This window comes from Mandrillus leucophaeus, unplaced genomic scaffold, assembly GCF_000951045.1.
Source record: "Mandrillus leucophaeus isolate KB7577 unplaced genomic scaffold, Mleu.le_1.0 Scaffold64, whole genome shotgun sequence".
In the NCBI taxonomy this organism is placed as follows: domain Eukaryota; kingdom Metazoa; phylum Chordata; class Mammalia; order Primates; family Cercopithecidae; genus Mandrillus; species Mandrillus leucophaeus.
In genome coordinates, this window is record NW_012106919.1 from 2,321,007 (window position 1) to 2,335,477 (window position 14,471).

Consider the following 14,471-nt stretch of genomic DNA (forward strand, 5'->3'; position numbering starts at 1 on the left):
GTCTCGATCTCCTGACCTCGTGATCCACCCGTCTCGGCCTCCCAAAGTGCTGCGATTACAGGCTTGAGCCACCGTGCCCGGCCAACTGGGTAATTCTGAAACATCAAATCTTATGATGTGTATGCGTACTCCAGTAATTTGACCAAATCTTTGGTGAGCTGACTTGTTACTGGCATCTCTCGTAAAATTAGAATTCAGAAACAATATTTAGATTACTATTTCAATAAGTTAATTAGGGGAGTAGTCCCAATTAAGGTTTTATATTCTTTTTACATATATTATTCTAGTCTTCTAAGCAATCTGATAAGGCTGGTACTAATGGAAGAGACTGAAGTTGAGATTCAGTAATTTGCCCAATGTCCCAAAACTGGGCATGCTGAGGTTGCATTCTTAAATGTATCTGTAGAATTAATATTTTCTGTTTTTTTTTATTGTTGTTACATTCCCTGGTGAAACAACATTTTTATTATTAAGAACTCAAGGAGCTGGGCACGGTGGATCTCGCCTATAATCCTAGCAATTTGGGAGGCTGAGGCAGGTGGATCACAGATCAGGAGTTTGAGACCAGCCTGACCAACATGGTGAAATGCCACCTCTACTAAAAATGCAAAATTAGCTGGGCATAGTGGCACATGCCTGTAATCCCAGCTACTCAGGAGGCTGAGGCAGAAGAATCGCTTGAACCCGGGAGGCGGAGGTTGCAGTGAGCCGAGATCGTGCCATTGCACTCCAGCCTGGGCAACAAGAGCAAAATTCCGTCTCAAAAACAAAAACAAAAACCTCAAGGAAAGATAAAGGAAGAAAATAAAACATGCCCGTTATTCTTTAAATGAATGTTCCTATCTTCATACTACTAATTTTTTTTCTCTTCTTTTTTGTTGTTTTGGAGACAAGGTCTCCCTCTGTTACCAAGGCTGGTGTGCATGGCTCACTGTAACCTCAAACTCCTGGGCTCAAATGATCCTCCCCTCTCAGCCTCCTGAGTAGCTGGGACTACAGGTGTATAGTCCCACCTTGGTCTCCCAAAGTGCTGGGATTACAGGTGTGGGCCACCATGTCCAGCACCTCTGATTTAAAATTCATATAAAAAGTATTGTATGATGTATTACAAATAAGCAGTACAAATGAAATATAGAAAGTTTAATTTGGAACAGCTTTATGCTTCAAGCTATAATACAATCTTATTTATCCTGAAGATCTTTACCTAATTTATTCACAGAAAAGACTCTCAGATCTCATTTACTCCTAATTCAGATAGTTCTAACAGGAACTGGGGTCTCCTAGCCTATGACAATTGATTAGAAACAAATTTTTGTAAAAAGTTAAAGTAGCCTGTTATAGAAAGGAAGGCTGAAATTTCCAAGAAATGAGAGCTTTTAGTGTAAAGCTATTAGTGGTAGAGGAAAAGCCAACTTACAAGAGCAGACGATTTTCAGAGTTGTTTTAGAATTCTTGTGTTTAGTTCACTTTACTCCAAGAATACTCAAGATCATAAGCATGTTAAATCACACTATAGTAATTGATTGTAATAGTAACCCTGAGTTTTTTTTTTTTTTTTTTCCCGGGACAGTTTCACTTTTGTTGATCAGGCTGGTGTGCAGTGGCGCCATCTTGGCTCACTGCAACCTCTGCCTCCTGGGTTCAAGCGATTCTCCTGTCTCAGCCTCTGAGTAGCTGGGATTGTAGCCACGTGCCACCACACCTGGCTAATCTTTGTATTTTTAGTAGAGATGGGGTTTCACCTTGTTGCCCAGGCTGGTCTCAAACTCCTGACCTCAGGTGATCCACCCGCCTCAGCCTCCCAAAGTACTATGATTACAGGTGTGAGCCACATGCCCGGCTGAGAATTATTTTTAAAACTAAATTATGCTAGGTACACGCTTAACAAGACAAAGATTTCCAAATTATGCTGGCTAAATGAAGCACTGTCATACCCAAAATATTAGATACAATATTTTCTTATCCTTTAACTTTTACAAAGGGCCTCTTTGTCAGATGTTTTGTTGCTGAAGTTCCCGGTTCAGCCTATTATTGCTGCATATTCTTGAAAACGAAATCGATGATTCAGATGTGTGTGTGACTGCAGAAGAAAACCCTTCCATTTCTGTTGCTGTAGGACTTCATTGCAATTAGCTTGCTGAACTTGATTTTCTCTTCCAACTGTTGTGATTGCTCTGTACATCCTATAAATAATTTACCCCTGATGGTACTAAACAAGTACCTTAATGGCACCTCTGGCTCCACATGATATCAAGGACATTAATAATTCATCATTTATTACAGCTACATCTCTGTAGATTAGCATGAGTGGGAATTGAGTTTATAACATTGAGATCAGGCCATCTGAGAGACCTTTACTCCTCTGTCATCATATCTATAAATATTCAGATATCAGTGGTGTTAGAAAATAAAGGAAAGACTATTACAAAGCTAGACTTTAGGTTAAGTTTATTAAGCATTAGATTTACAGCCTGGGCAACATAGGGAGACCCCATTTCTGCAAAACAGAAAAAATTAGCTGGGCTTGGTGGCATTTGCCTGTGGTCTCAGCTACAAGGAGGCTAAGGTAGGAGGATTGCTTGAGCCTGGGAGGTCAAGGCTGCAGTGAGGTGTGATCTCACCACTGCATTTCCGCCTAGGCAATAGAGCATTAGATTACTTCAAGTTCTTAAGTACATTTTAGGGATATTTGAAAGAGAGTTCTCCATTTCAGGACTCTTGCTTTTTTAAAAAAATTATGCAAACCACCTGGAATTAATGGGCATTGGGAAGAATAGTGAGACCAATTTTTAAAATCATCCAAATCCATATTCTAAGAGTTTTAAATTTGATATTTGAAGTCTTCATTTATTTATTTATTTTTAATTTTTTAACTTTTTTTGGGATGGAGTCTAGCTCTGTCACCCAGACTGGAGTGCAGTGGCACGATCGTAGCTCACTGCAACCTCCACCTCCTGGATTCAAGCAATTCTGCCTCAACCTCCCGAGTAGCTAGGATTAAAGGTGCCTGCCACCATGCCTGGCTTTTTTTTTTTTTTGAGCTGGAGTCTTGCTCTGTCACCCAGGTTGGAGTGCAGTGGCACTATCTTGGCTCACTGCCAGCTCCACCTCCCAGGTTCATGCCATTCTCCTGCCTCAGCCTCCCGAGTAGCTGGGACTACAGGTGCCCGCCACCACGCCTGCCTAATTTTTTGTATTTTTAGTAGAGACGGGGTCTCACCATGTTAGCCAGGATGCTCTCGATCTCCTGACCTTGTGATCTGCCTGCCTCGACCTCCCAAAGTGCTGGGATTACAGGCGTGACCATCACGCCCGGCCAATTTTTGTATTTTTAGTAGAGATGGGGTTTCACTGTGCTGGCCAGACTTGTCTCAAACTGCTGACCTCAGGTGATCTACCTGCCTCGGCCTCCCAAAGTGCTGGGATTACAGGTGTGAGCCACTGCGCCTGGCCCTGAAGTCTTCATATTTTAGTCTTCTGTCTTTTGGGAGGTACTTAACAAAAAAGAAATAGGAAAGGCATGCTTATGGGGAATAAGAGTATGTCTGTGCACTCCTGTGTGCACATGTCATTTGATTAAATTCTAGAGTGAAATTAGGTGTAAAAGCTAATTTACCTGTTTGCAGTAAAGGAGAATAGTAGAGTTGATGTTGAATTTTCTTATAGTTTTGGAGTGACTGCACCTCTGAGAATTGTTAAGTGCTGCTTTCAGAAAAAGAAAAAGGTTACTAAAGTTGACAGTGCTTATAACCCTAGCACTTAGTCCACTGCCTGGCACATGGTCCAATAAATGTTTATCGTATGAGTGACTAATCAGATCAATCCATATAATTCTAGTTAGACACTTGGTAACTTAAAACAGTTGTACCGATGCTGATGTATATTAGTTGCTTTCTATGATAGTACTGCTTTGGGAATATATTTCAGTTCACCTTTAGTGTTTTTTTAATCTTAACTGAATGTGGGTTTTAGAAGGGTCTAGAGAGCCTCATTATATGGGGCTCTGACCTATGAGGCTGCTTGAAAGCATATATCCTTTCTTTTTTTTTCTTTTTTTTTTTTTTGAGACGGAGTCTCGCTCTGTCGCCCAGGCTGGAGTGCAGTGGCCTGATCTCAGCTCACTGCAAGCTCCGCCTCCCAGGTTCAGGCAATCCTCCTGCCTCAGCCTCCCAAGTAGCTGGGATTACAGACATGTGCCACCACATCCAGCTAATTTTTGTATTTTTAGTAGAGACGGGGTTTCACCGTGTTAGCCAGGATGGTCTCGATCTCCTGACCTCGTGATCCGCCCGTCTCGGCCTCCCAAAGTGCTGGGATTACAGGCTTGAGCCACCGCGCCCGGCCGCATATATCCTTTCAACAACATTATCCAGTACAGAGGCTGCAGAGAATTTCAGGTATCCTTTGGGTTGCATTGAAAAGCCTATAGATTCTTCAAAGATGAGAGAAAATTACTCTTTCCCAAAACAGAGGACACTGGACAGTTTTCACTAGTACCGAATACTAAGTTATTTGTAACGTATAAATTGAGTTTAATTTTATTGCTTTAGGTTTCTTTAATAATTATTTTCTTTAAAAATGATTGTGTGGGTCATTGATTATTGACATTCATAGGAGAACTCTAGGGGATGAATACAGTCAAGAGTTACATTGCTAGGAAGATTTAGGGTTGGGAAAGGCATTATGAACACTGTTAGGATTAAAATGAAAGCCCTTAATCTGGAAGGGGAAAACTGCTAAGTTATAGTAGTCACAAGATACAAAATTAGATCATACTATGCTAGCCTGCTACACAGATGATATTAGCTCTTCATTTGCCAGACTAAGCAGCTTGGAGTAGAATATAGAATATCTAACTTAAATTAGAACAGTTGAATTTCTCCTTGAGTCAAAACACCACAAAACGACAACAAAAAACATCTTTTCACTTATATTTTTATACAAGTGTATGTGTTTGTTGTTTAGTAGCAAGTGTGAATTGGATGAAGTATCTGAATATGAGATTTTTATGTGTAGTGAATTCATATTTTTATCCTTTATATTTTCTGACACCCTCCTCCTTTCATGAGTGTCCTTGAGCTGATACCTTGTGCCAGACATCCTGGCATATTTTAGAACTGCTGTGGAAAAGTGATGGTTTAACACACAGCTTCTGTTATGTCATGGTGTAAATTAAGCTCTTAAATGAAAGTGGCTAGCTTTTACAGATGGGCAGGCATGAATCTAGCTGAGAACAAATTGTTCTAATGTGATAGAGACATTCTTCAGACCTGCGTGCGTCTGTCAACTGCCTACAGTGGCACAGTGAGATAAAGTGATCTGCAGTGTTTCTGTAATGTGTCCCTGTTGCTAGCCATCTTGTAACATATAGTACATCTTTTAGGCAGACAGCTTGTGTGGGCTGCATTCCACCTCAGCCTTGTAAAGATGCCAGAAGCATCAAGGTGAATTTTTAAATTCTATTTAACTATTTAGACTTAACTAATTTCAGTGAAATCTCTACTGTATCTAATAAAGTACTTGCTAGAAGTGAGATGAAATTTCAAAATTTTAACTTTTATTGGTTGTTTTGACCTTAGATTGACCAATTAGTAATCTTTCTATGCCTGTTTCCATATTGGGAAAGTGAGTATTTTAAAAGTATTTGCCTCATAAGATTGTTGTGTGGATTTAGCCAGTTAGTATGTGTCAAGTGCATAGAAGAATGCCTGCCTTAATAAATGCTAGCCACCAATGCCGTCATTATTATTAACATAATTTGGGGTGAGATTAATTTCCTTTTCCTGAAGGTGGATTGTGTTTTTTTTTGGAGCAGAGTCTTGCTTTGTCACCCAGACTGGAGTGCTGTGGTGCAATCTTGGCTCACTGCAACCTCCGCCTCAAGGGTTCAAGTGATTCTCCTGCCTCAGCCTCCCGAGTAGCTGAGATTACAGGTGCATGCCACCACGCCTGGCTAATTTTTTTGTATTTTTAGTAGAGATAGATTTCACTATGTTGGCCAGGCTGGTCTTGAACTCCTGACCTGGGGTAATCCACCTACCTTGGCCTCCCAAAGTGCTGGGATTACAGGCGTGAGCCACCATGCCTGGCCTTTTTTTTTTTTTTTTTTTTTTTAAAGGAAGGCCACATCCCTGTCAAGGATGTGGTCAACTTCAATTTTAATACAGAAGCTCACCATTTTGACTTGTGAAATATATCTTCGAATGTATTTACAGTTAAGGTATAATACATAATCACTACAAGGAATAAAGAAACTATATACTGCTATGGAATGGTCTAAGATGTATTACTGAGTGAAAAAAGCAAGGGGCAAAATAATGTGTAAATTGTTTTATCATTTCTGTAAAACTTTGCTGTACATGCATAAAATATCTAGAAGTCTGCACAAGAAATGGCATATTTTCTTTTCTTTTTTTTTTTTTTTTGAGACAGAGTCTCGCTCTGTCGCCCAGGCTGGAGTGCAGTGGCCGGATCTCAGCTCACTGCAAGCTCCGCCTCCCGGGTTTACGCCATTCTCCTGCCTCAGCCTCCCGAGTAGCTGGGACTACAGGCGCCCGCCACCCCCGTAGAGAGGGGGTTTCACCATGTTAGCCAGGAAGGTCTCGATCTCCTGACCTCGTGATCCACCCGTCTCGGCCTCCCAAAGTGCTGGGATTACAGGCTTGAGCCACCGCGCCCAGCCGAAATGGCATATTTTCATTTGTTGTTACTGGGAAGGGGAATTGGGTGGCTGGAGACAAAAGTGGGAGACTTTTTACACTTTTTGATTATTGGACCATGTGAATGTATTCCCAAACTCGGAAGCTACACACACATATATAAATACACACACACGTAAAGTAAAATAGCTATTTTTAAATTGAGATATATTTTTATTCATCCTTTACATTCTTGTTTGTCTCAAATTCACATTTAATAGGACTTTTATTTTTTTTTAAATTAAAAACATTTTTTTTTGAGACAGAGTCTTGCTCTGTCACCCACGCTGGAGTGCAGTGACGTGAACTTGGCTCACTGCAACCTCCACCTCCCGGGTTCAAGCAATTCTCCTGCCTCAGCCTCCCGAGTAGCTGGGATTACAGGCATGTGCCACCACACCTGACTGATACTTGTATTTTTAGTAGAGATGGGGTTTCACCATGTTTGCCAGGTGAATCTTGAACTCCTGACCTCAGGTAATCCGCCTGCCTCAGCCTCCCCAAGTGCCAGGATTACAGGCATGAGCCACTGTACCTGGCCAAGAGGACTTTTAGTATTTCTTTTCAGTTTCTTTTTTTTTTTCTTTAGGTCTACTCTTCAGCACTAAACTAAAAATGACATTTTGTCCTCTTTCAGGGATTTGAGTCATAATCGGTTGTCTAACTGGAACATCAGCTTGGAATCACAGATGTTACAGGAAGTGTAAGTTATTTTTATTTATTTAAAGTTATGTTAAATTCCTGAGGGAACTTAATAAATTGTGATTTGCGGGATGTTCAATCCAGAGATGCCATAAAAAAATTGAAGGAAAAAATTAGTTAAAAGAAATAATTTGAAAACCTAAAATGTTTTGACTTTGTTATTATCAGACTGTCTTGGCATTGGGTTGGTGATTTCAAGTTGCAGGCTGTGGGGAAATATTTTACCTTCCTGGGGCTAAAAGTAAGATTTACACCTCTTCAGAGCAAATTATGTTTTGATTTTGGCCAAGTTTTCAGCCAGTGAAACTCTGTTGTATAACCTTTTTAAATGTCTTGACATGTTATCTAAGATTGGGAGCATCATGTCTAAAGTAGATTTATATGAAATAGAATCATCTTGATATCGTATGAGAATGTAATGGTTGATAGAATTCAGTTTTTCTCTTAACTAAAGTTTTTCCTTTAATACCGAGATGTATTATGTAATTTTGGAGGGAGTTTTCTAAGATATTATTAATATTAGTTTTTGCATCGTTACACTCCTAGAGCATTGTTACATTCCTAGAGGCACAACCATTAAGGTATGTAGGCCTATTTGCCTCTAGACTTAACACCCTTGGAACCCTGAGATTTACTTTCCTTTTTAATTCTTTGCTGACAGGGATACCTTCTTCATGCTCATTGTCTCTGCATTCTCTCCTCCTAGCCCCAAATTCACTACTTCTAATGTGTTGTGGATGAGTACACAGTTGACAAGTTTGTTAGCTGAAAGAGTAGGCACTGAGGAAAGACCTGAAAATGCTTCAGTGGGAAGTGCATGGGCTTTTTGTAACTTTGGTTGGTTTCCTGAAGGTCTTTAGTTCTGGTTTCTTTTCTGTGCTCTTTTGTTGAGATTGTTGAGGTTGTTCAATGACTAAAAACCAGGTTAATGAAATGTGATTGTATTAGATTTGCTACGAAAACATTTGAGACAATCTGTTTAAAGGGCTGCTGGGATCAGATGCAACACGTTATGTTATCTGTAAAATTAGTCATAGATTCCATCTCTGGGTGGGCTGATAAATTTCATCTGTGGTCTCAAGTAACACTTTCTAACATTTGTATAGCTTCAGAATATATATATACACACACACATTTATATGTGTGTGTTTATGTATATTTAGAGAAAGAGAGATCTAGATGGACTGATTATGCCTTCTTTGTTTAAGGACTCAAATTAGCTGTCGTAAACCCAACTTATTCAAAGAACTTTGCTTGAACTAACAATATTTAATGTGGAAAATATTTCGTAGCCTTTCTGATATTAATACCAATAGTAGATCAACACTATGAAAACACATTTCTTGGCCAGGCGTGGTGGCTTACACCGGTAATCCCAGTACTTTGGGAGGCCAAGGTGGGCGGATCACCTGAGGTCAGGAGTTTGAGATCAGCTTGGCCAACATGGTGAAACCTGTCTCTACTAAAAATACAAAATTAGCCAAGCGTGGTGGTGCACGCCTGTAATCCCAGATACTCAGGAGGCTAAGGCAGGAGAATCACTTGAACCCAGGAGGCAGAGGGTGCAGTGAGCCGAGATTGCACCATTGCACTCCAGCCTGGGCAAAAATAATGAAACTCTGTCTCAAAAAAAAAAAAAAGAAAGAAAGAAAATAACTTTAAAATTAAATTTTAATTTAAAAATTAAAATTTCTCATTAAAACCTCTAATTTCTCAATAACTACATTTTTATTTTAGTCTAACTCATTCTGAGTCATAATTATTTTTCAAATTTGGCACCTATTCTAAAGAATATGTGTTAGCCAGATGGTAGAATTCAAGAGGTAATATTTCCCTCACTAAACATTTAAATCTGTTTTTCCTCTTGCCTAGGAAAATGAATTACAATGAACTAACAGAAATCCCGTATTTTGGAGAACCAACGTCTAATATTACTCTGCTTTCATTGTAAGTTAATAAGTTTTCAGGTTTTTTATTTAAATTATGAATAGTATACAGTTTTTTTTTTTTTTTTTTTTTGTTAAGCACATATATTGTTGATTCTAATTATTTAACGTTTTTGTGGCCTGGGGTGGATCCAGTGGCAGCAGCTTCATTATAATCTTTGTTTTACAGAGTCCATAATATAATCCCAGAAATAAATGCACAGGCGCTCCAGTTTTACCCTGCTCTGCAGAGTTTAGACCTCAGCTCAAATATAATATCAGAAATCAAGACATCTTCATTTCCTCACATGCAGCTTAAATACCTGTAAGTAACACAGATTAAATTAGATTTACTTTAAAGCACATGTTTATTATTCATCAGTACCTATCTTTTCAAAAGTATTTATTTATTGTGCTTTTTATATGCATATGTAAGACAAACCTAGGGTTGGTATATTGGGTGGTTGGCTTTGCCCACCCACCCGACAAGCCCCCTAAAGAAAGATCGCACTATTGTCAGAAAATACTGGTAAATATCAAGGGTAATTTTGAGATTCAATTTTTTTTGTTTTTTAAACCAAGCTTTCTAAAAGGTAAATAGAGATTTGTTAAACAATGGCTTACCGTATATAATGATAATTAGCATGTGTGCCAGTGTTTTCCAGTTTACAGAGCATATTCACACATGCTGTTTTGTAACAACCTAAATGAAGTAGGTAGCCTCCATAGATGAAGAAACAGAGCATTTAAATGATTTATAAAGTTGTGGATAGTCATTAAGTGATAGCTGGGGGCTTATACATAGATATTTGGCAGCTTTCTAGTGGTAGAATTTTTATTTTACTAAATGTTTTCTTTTGCTATTATCTTGTTTATTTTAGGAATTTAAGTAATAACAGGATAACCACCTTGGAGGCTGGCTGCTTCGATAATTTATCGAGTTCCTTATTAGTGGTAAAGTTAAACCGTAACCGAATTAGCATGATTCCACCTAAGATCTTCAAGCTGCCTCACCTCCAATTCTTGTGAGTAACGAAATAGTTGGATTATAAAAGATAGTTTTTTTGTTACAGGGTCTTTTTCTTTTTAATTTAATTACCGTTAGAGCATTTCAGCAAACCAATTTCCTGACTCTAAAACTATTTTTGTTAAAGGGAACTTAAAAGAAACAGAATTAAAATTGTGGAAGGTCTTACATTCCAAGGGCTTGACTCCTTAAGATCTTTGAAAATGCAGCGGAATGGAATTAGCAAACTTAAGGATGGAGCATTTTTTGGCTTAAATAACATGGAAGAACTGTAAGTACTCAGGACTAGAGGTGATTATTAGGAAAGTAGTCTGTCTGGGACTTTTCAATGTCAAATGGCTAGGATAGTTGTTCTGATTATAATTATAGAGATATGTTCATTCTTTCCCTGCTCACTGATGTGAAATAAGTGTACATAAAACCTTTAAAGTTTTGTTAGCTAACTGATCATTTTTGAAATAATTCTTACAAACTTCTCATCTAAAAAGTTTATATTCTTTTTTTTTTCTTTTTGAGACGGAGTCTCACTCTGTTGCCCAGGCTGGAGTGCAATGGCGTGATCTCGGCTCCTGCAACCTCCGCCTCCCAGGTTCAAGCAACTCTCCTGCCTCAGCCTCCTGAGTAGCTGGGATTACAGGCGCGTGCCACCAGCCCTGGCTAATTTTTGTATTTTTAGTAGAGACGGGGTTTCTCCATGTTGGTCAGGCTGGTCTCAAATTCCTGACCTCGTCATCTACCCACCTCAGCCTCCCAAAGTGCTGGGATTACAGGCGCAAGCCACTGCACCAGGGCAAAAAGTTTATATTCTTAATGTTTTAGTTAATGAAAATTATCAGAATTTATCCAAATGGGTATACTATACCACTTGGCCTGTTGGTTTTGTAGAGCTGCTCTTTTAGACAGTCTTAGTATCTTCTAGCACTAAATCTTTTTTTTTTTTGAGATGGAGTCTTGCTCTGTTGCCAGGCTGGAGTACAAGGGGTGCGATCTTGGCTCACTGCAACCTCTGCCTCATGGGTTCAAGCCTTTCTCCTGCCTCAGCTTCCTAACTGGGACTACAGGCGTGTGCTGGCACGCCCAGTTAATTTTTGTATTTTTAGTAGAAACAGGGTTTTACCATGTTGGTCAGGATGGTCTCAATCTTTTGACCTTGTAATCTGCCCACCTCGGCCTCCCAAAGTGCTGGGATTATAGGCGTGAGCCACTGCGCCCAGCCAAGCACTAAATCTTAAATAAAATATACATTTTTATTGAATAGAATTGGTCAGCTCAGTTGGCTTGAACAAAGATATATGCTTCTCTGGGAAAAACTTAAGATTTAAAGCTAGTTAATTGAACTGCCTTGTTTTGGAACGTATTTTCTTCTTTCTCTAATTCTGCAGAGAACTGGAACACAATAACCTTACACGAGTGAACAAGGGGTGGTTATATGGCTTGCGAATGTTACAGCAGCTCTATGTGAGCCAGAATGCTATTGAAAGAATCAGCCCTGATGCATGGGAGTTCTGCCAAAGACTATCCGAACTGTAAGTGTTGGATAGCATTTCACTGGAGGCTGTGAGACTAGAGCAGATTGAAATAAATCATTCCCATGGACAGTAATGAGATATAACATCCCTCTTTACTAGAAATTTGTAGAAAGCTCTAAATTTACCATGTAGATGTAATAAGAATTGTAAGTTGAACCAAATACAATGAATTCCTTACCTTCCACATTTCTTGTTTTCAGTGATTTGTCGTATAACCAGCTGACCCGCCTGGATGAATCTGCCTTTGTGGGTCTGAGCTTATTGGAGAGATTGAATTTGGGAGACAACAGAGTCACTCATATTGCTGATGGTGTATTTAGATTTCTTTCCAATCTTCAGACATTGTAAGTATATCCATTCTCTTTTTTGGTTGTTGTTACTGATTTTTTTAGTACAATAAAGCAAATTAATTAAAACAGCTAATCAGTCTGCAAATTATGTATGCTAATATTTTGTGGTTCTTCTGTCCTGTGCCTCAGAGCAAGATAGTTTTATTTGTCTCCATCTCCATAAAAATCTCAAGCCTGTAGTAGGCAATTCAGTTTGTAGTTTAATTCTGAGTTAATCCCATAAACAGCAAAGCATGTCTTATTGTGTTAGTTGCTATGGAATAAAACACAGTTGCTAGTGTCAGGAATGCAGTCATTTTCTTGTTCCTTTGAACTTGACCATACACCAGAGCTACTAGTTCTCATTCAAAAGGATGCAGGACGTGTAGAGGGAACTGCCATGGTAGGAGATCAGTTCACTGTTACTGGTTTGCTACATGACTTTGGATGGAAGAAACTAATACTTATTATCTGATGTGTGCCAGGTGCTTTCAAATACTAGGATGATACTGCTGTTTTCCATATTAGGAGGCTGAGGTTCAGAGAAATTTAAATAATTTTCTCAAAGTCACATAGCTTGTAAATATTGGGCCAGAATCAGATCCCAGGTCTGTTTGATGCTAAAGCTCATGCCCATTTTATCATACCACCAGAAGAACAAAATCACTTAGCTTTTCCTGGGCATCATTTTTTCTTCTCTTTTATACGGCGAAGGAAGGATATAGGATTAGATGGTTGCTAAAGGCAGTTTCCATGCTAAAATTCTGTGGTACTGTAAGTTACTCAATTTACAGAATATAAGAATATGTTTTTATGAACTTTTTGTATTTATATATAAATATATCTAATTTTAGAATATAATTTTACTAAATAAAGAGGTATTTTAATGAAATATAGTAGTCTCAAACACAGAGCAGAATAAAAGAAAACAAAGAGTAAATAGTAGAGTCTTAAGTTTCCTGAATAGGGGACTTTATGGTTGTTAGGTTTTGAGTTGAAATGGTTCAGAGAAGAGGCAGGTTCCCAACTTGGAGACCTAACCATCAATGAGAGGGAAAGCAAGATAATTTTGTGAAGGGTATATACATGCACAGGTGTGTATTTGATTTTTTTTTAACTTTCTTTAGATTTGGCCTTGAAAAATTAAAAGTGATTGTATTTTTCCTTTTCCTATATTATCAGAAGTGAAATTGGATCAATGCAATCTCAGAAACTTAGATGTAACTGCAGCCTTTTGGCAGTTGAAGGGGTCGCAAATAGGTTATTTTAGTATACCACTGATTATTACTTTTAGAATTAAAGTTTAAGGAAGTAATAGCAGAAGTAAATGGTTATGTAATACCACAGAGATAGTTAAGACAGAATTAGTATCAAATCTGGGGAATTCTGGCTTTAGCCTCGTGCTCTTGCCAGGGTAGATACAGTTCTTAATTTGTTGAATGGTTTCTATTTATGCTGTGCTGTGGAGGAGGGGGAAAGTCCTGAAGAGCTGAGCCATTGGTTCTTTCATTATTTATTCCTTAGTAAAATAAAATGAGCTTTATTAGCTTTTCACTTAAAGAAAGCTAAGTGAAAAGAGGGATCTCCTCTTTACTGCTAATCACACAACTCTGCATGTCCCTTATAAAGTAGAAAGCTTTGTGCTTTATTATGAGATGACTTAAAGAAGCAAAAGTGATTAAATATTTTTAATTCTATGGAAATAATTATTTTATCATAACATGATGTGGTACAATTGCATTTCCTCTGAGAATGGAACAGTGAATTTTAGAAGATCCATAGTTTCCCTTTGAAAGAAAATCTGATGACACTGTAACACATGGGTATATCATTTTTGCTTCCCATGGGGCATCTTTAATTGCTCTTGAGCAGTGAAGCTCTGTATTGATATTACTCTTTGTCAGCCATTGTAAGTTTAAGGTCCCAGGGGAAGGCTTGGGTCACCCAGAAATTCCATTAGTCTGAAATCAGATTTATAAGCCATATACTCTGCATCTTGAAACCCTCCTCTTTTCAGGACCCTGTGTATACTTTTTAATATGCTAACATAATGAGGGACTCTTAGCTCGGAAGAGTAATACTTTTAGCAGGTTGCTTTATTTGTCAAGGCCAGCTTAATTCTTAGCTTGTAAGAATCAGTTCTTACATGTTTATTACAGATATTTCTTTTTTTTTTTTTTTTTTTTTGAGACGGAGTCTCGCTCTGCCGCCCAGGCTGGAGTGCAATGGCTGGATCTCAGCTCACTGCAAGCTCCGCCTCC

At 38.6% G+C, this 14,471-nt stretch overlaps 1 protein-coding gene across 2 annotated transcripts in view; it reads left to right on the plus strand.

The window, feature by feature from the left end:
- LRIG2 (leucine-rich repeats and immunoglobulin-like domains 2) overlaps positions 1-14,471 on the plus strand; it is a 73,222-nt gene that overhangs the window by 27,164 nt on the left and 31,587 nt on the right. The window contains exons 2-9 of one of the 2 annotated variants that reach the window (XM_012000768.1): positions 7,336-7,401; positions 8,062-8,173; positions 9,273-9,347; positions 9,516-9,650; positions 10,207-10,350; positions 10,480-10,623; positions 11,735-11,878; positions 12,082-12,225. In XM_012000768.1, coding sequence (XP_011856158.1) covers positions 9,277-9,347; positions 9,516-9,650; positions 10,207-10,350; positions 10,480-10,623; positions 11,735-11,878; positions 12,082-12,225 — 782 coding nt within the window. In that variant the 5' untranslated portion in view covers positions 7,336-7,401; positions 8,062-8,173; positions 9,273-9,276. The remainder of the gene's footprint in view (positions 1-7,335; positions 7,402-8,061; positions 8,174-9,272; positions 9,348-9,515; positions 9,651-10,206; positions 10,351-10,479; positions 10,624-11,734; positions 11,879-12,081; positions 12,226-14,471) is intronic. The other variant, XM_012000767.1, reaches the window with a different exon arrangement.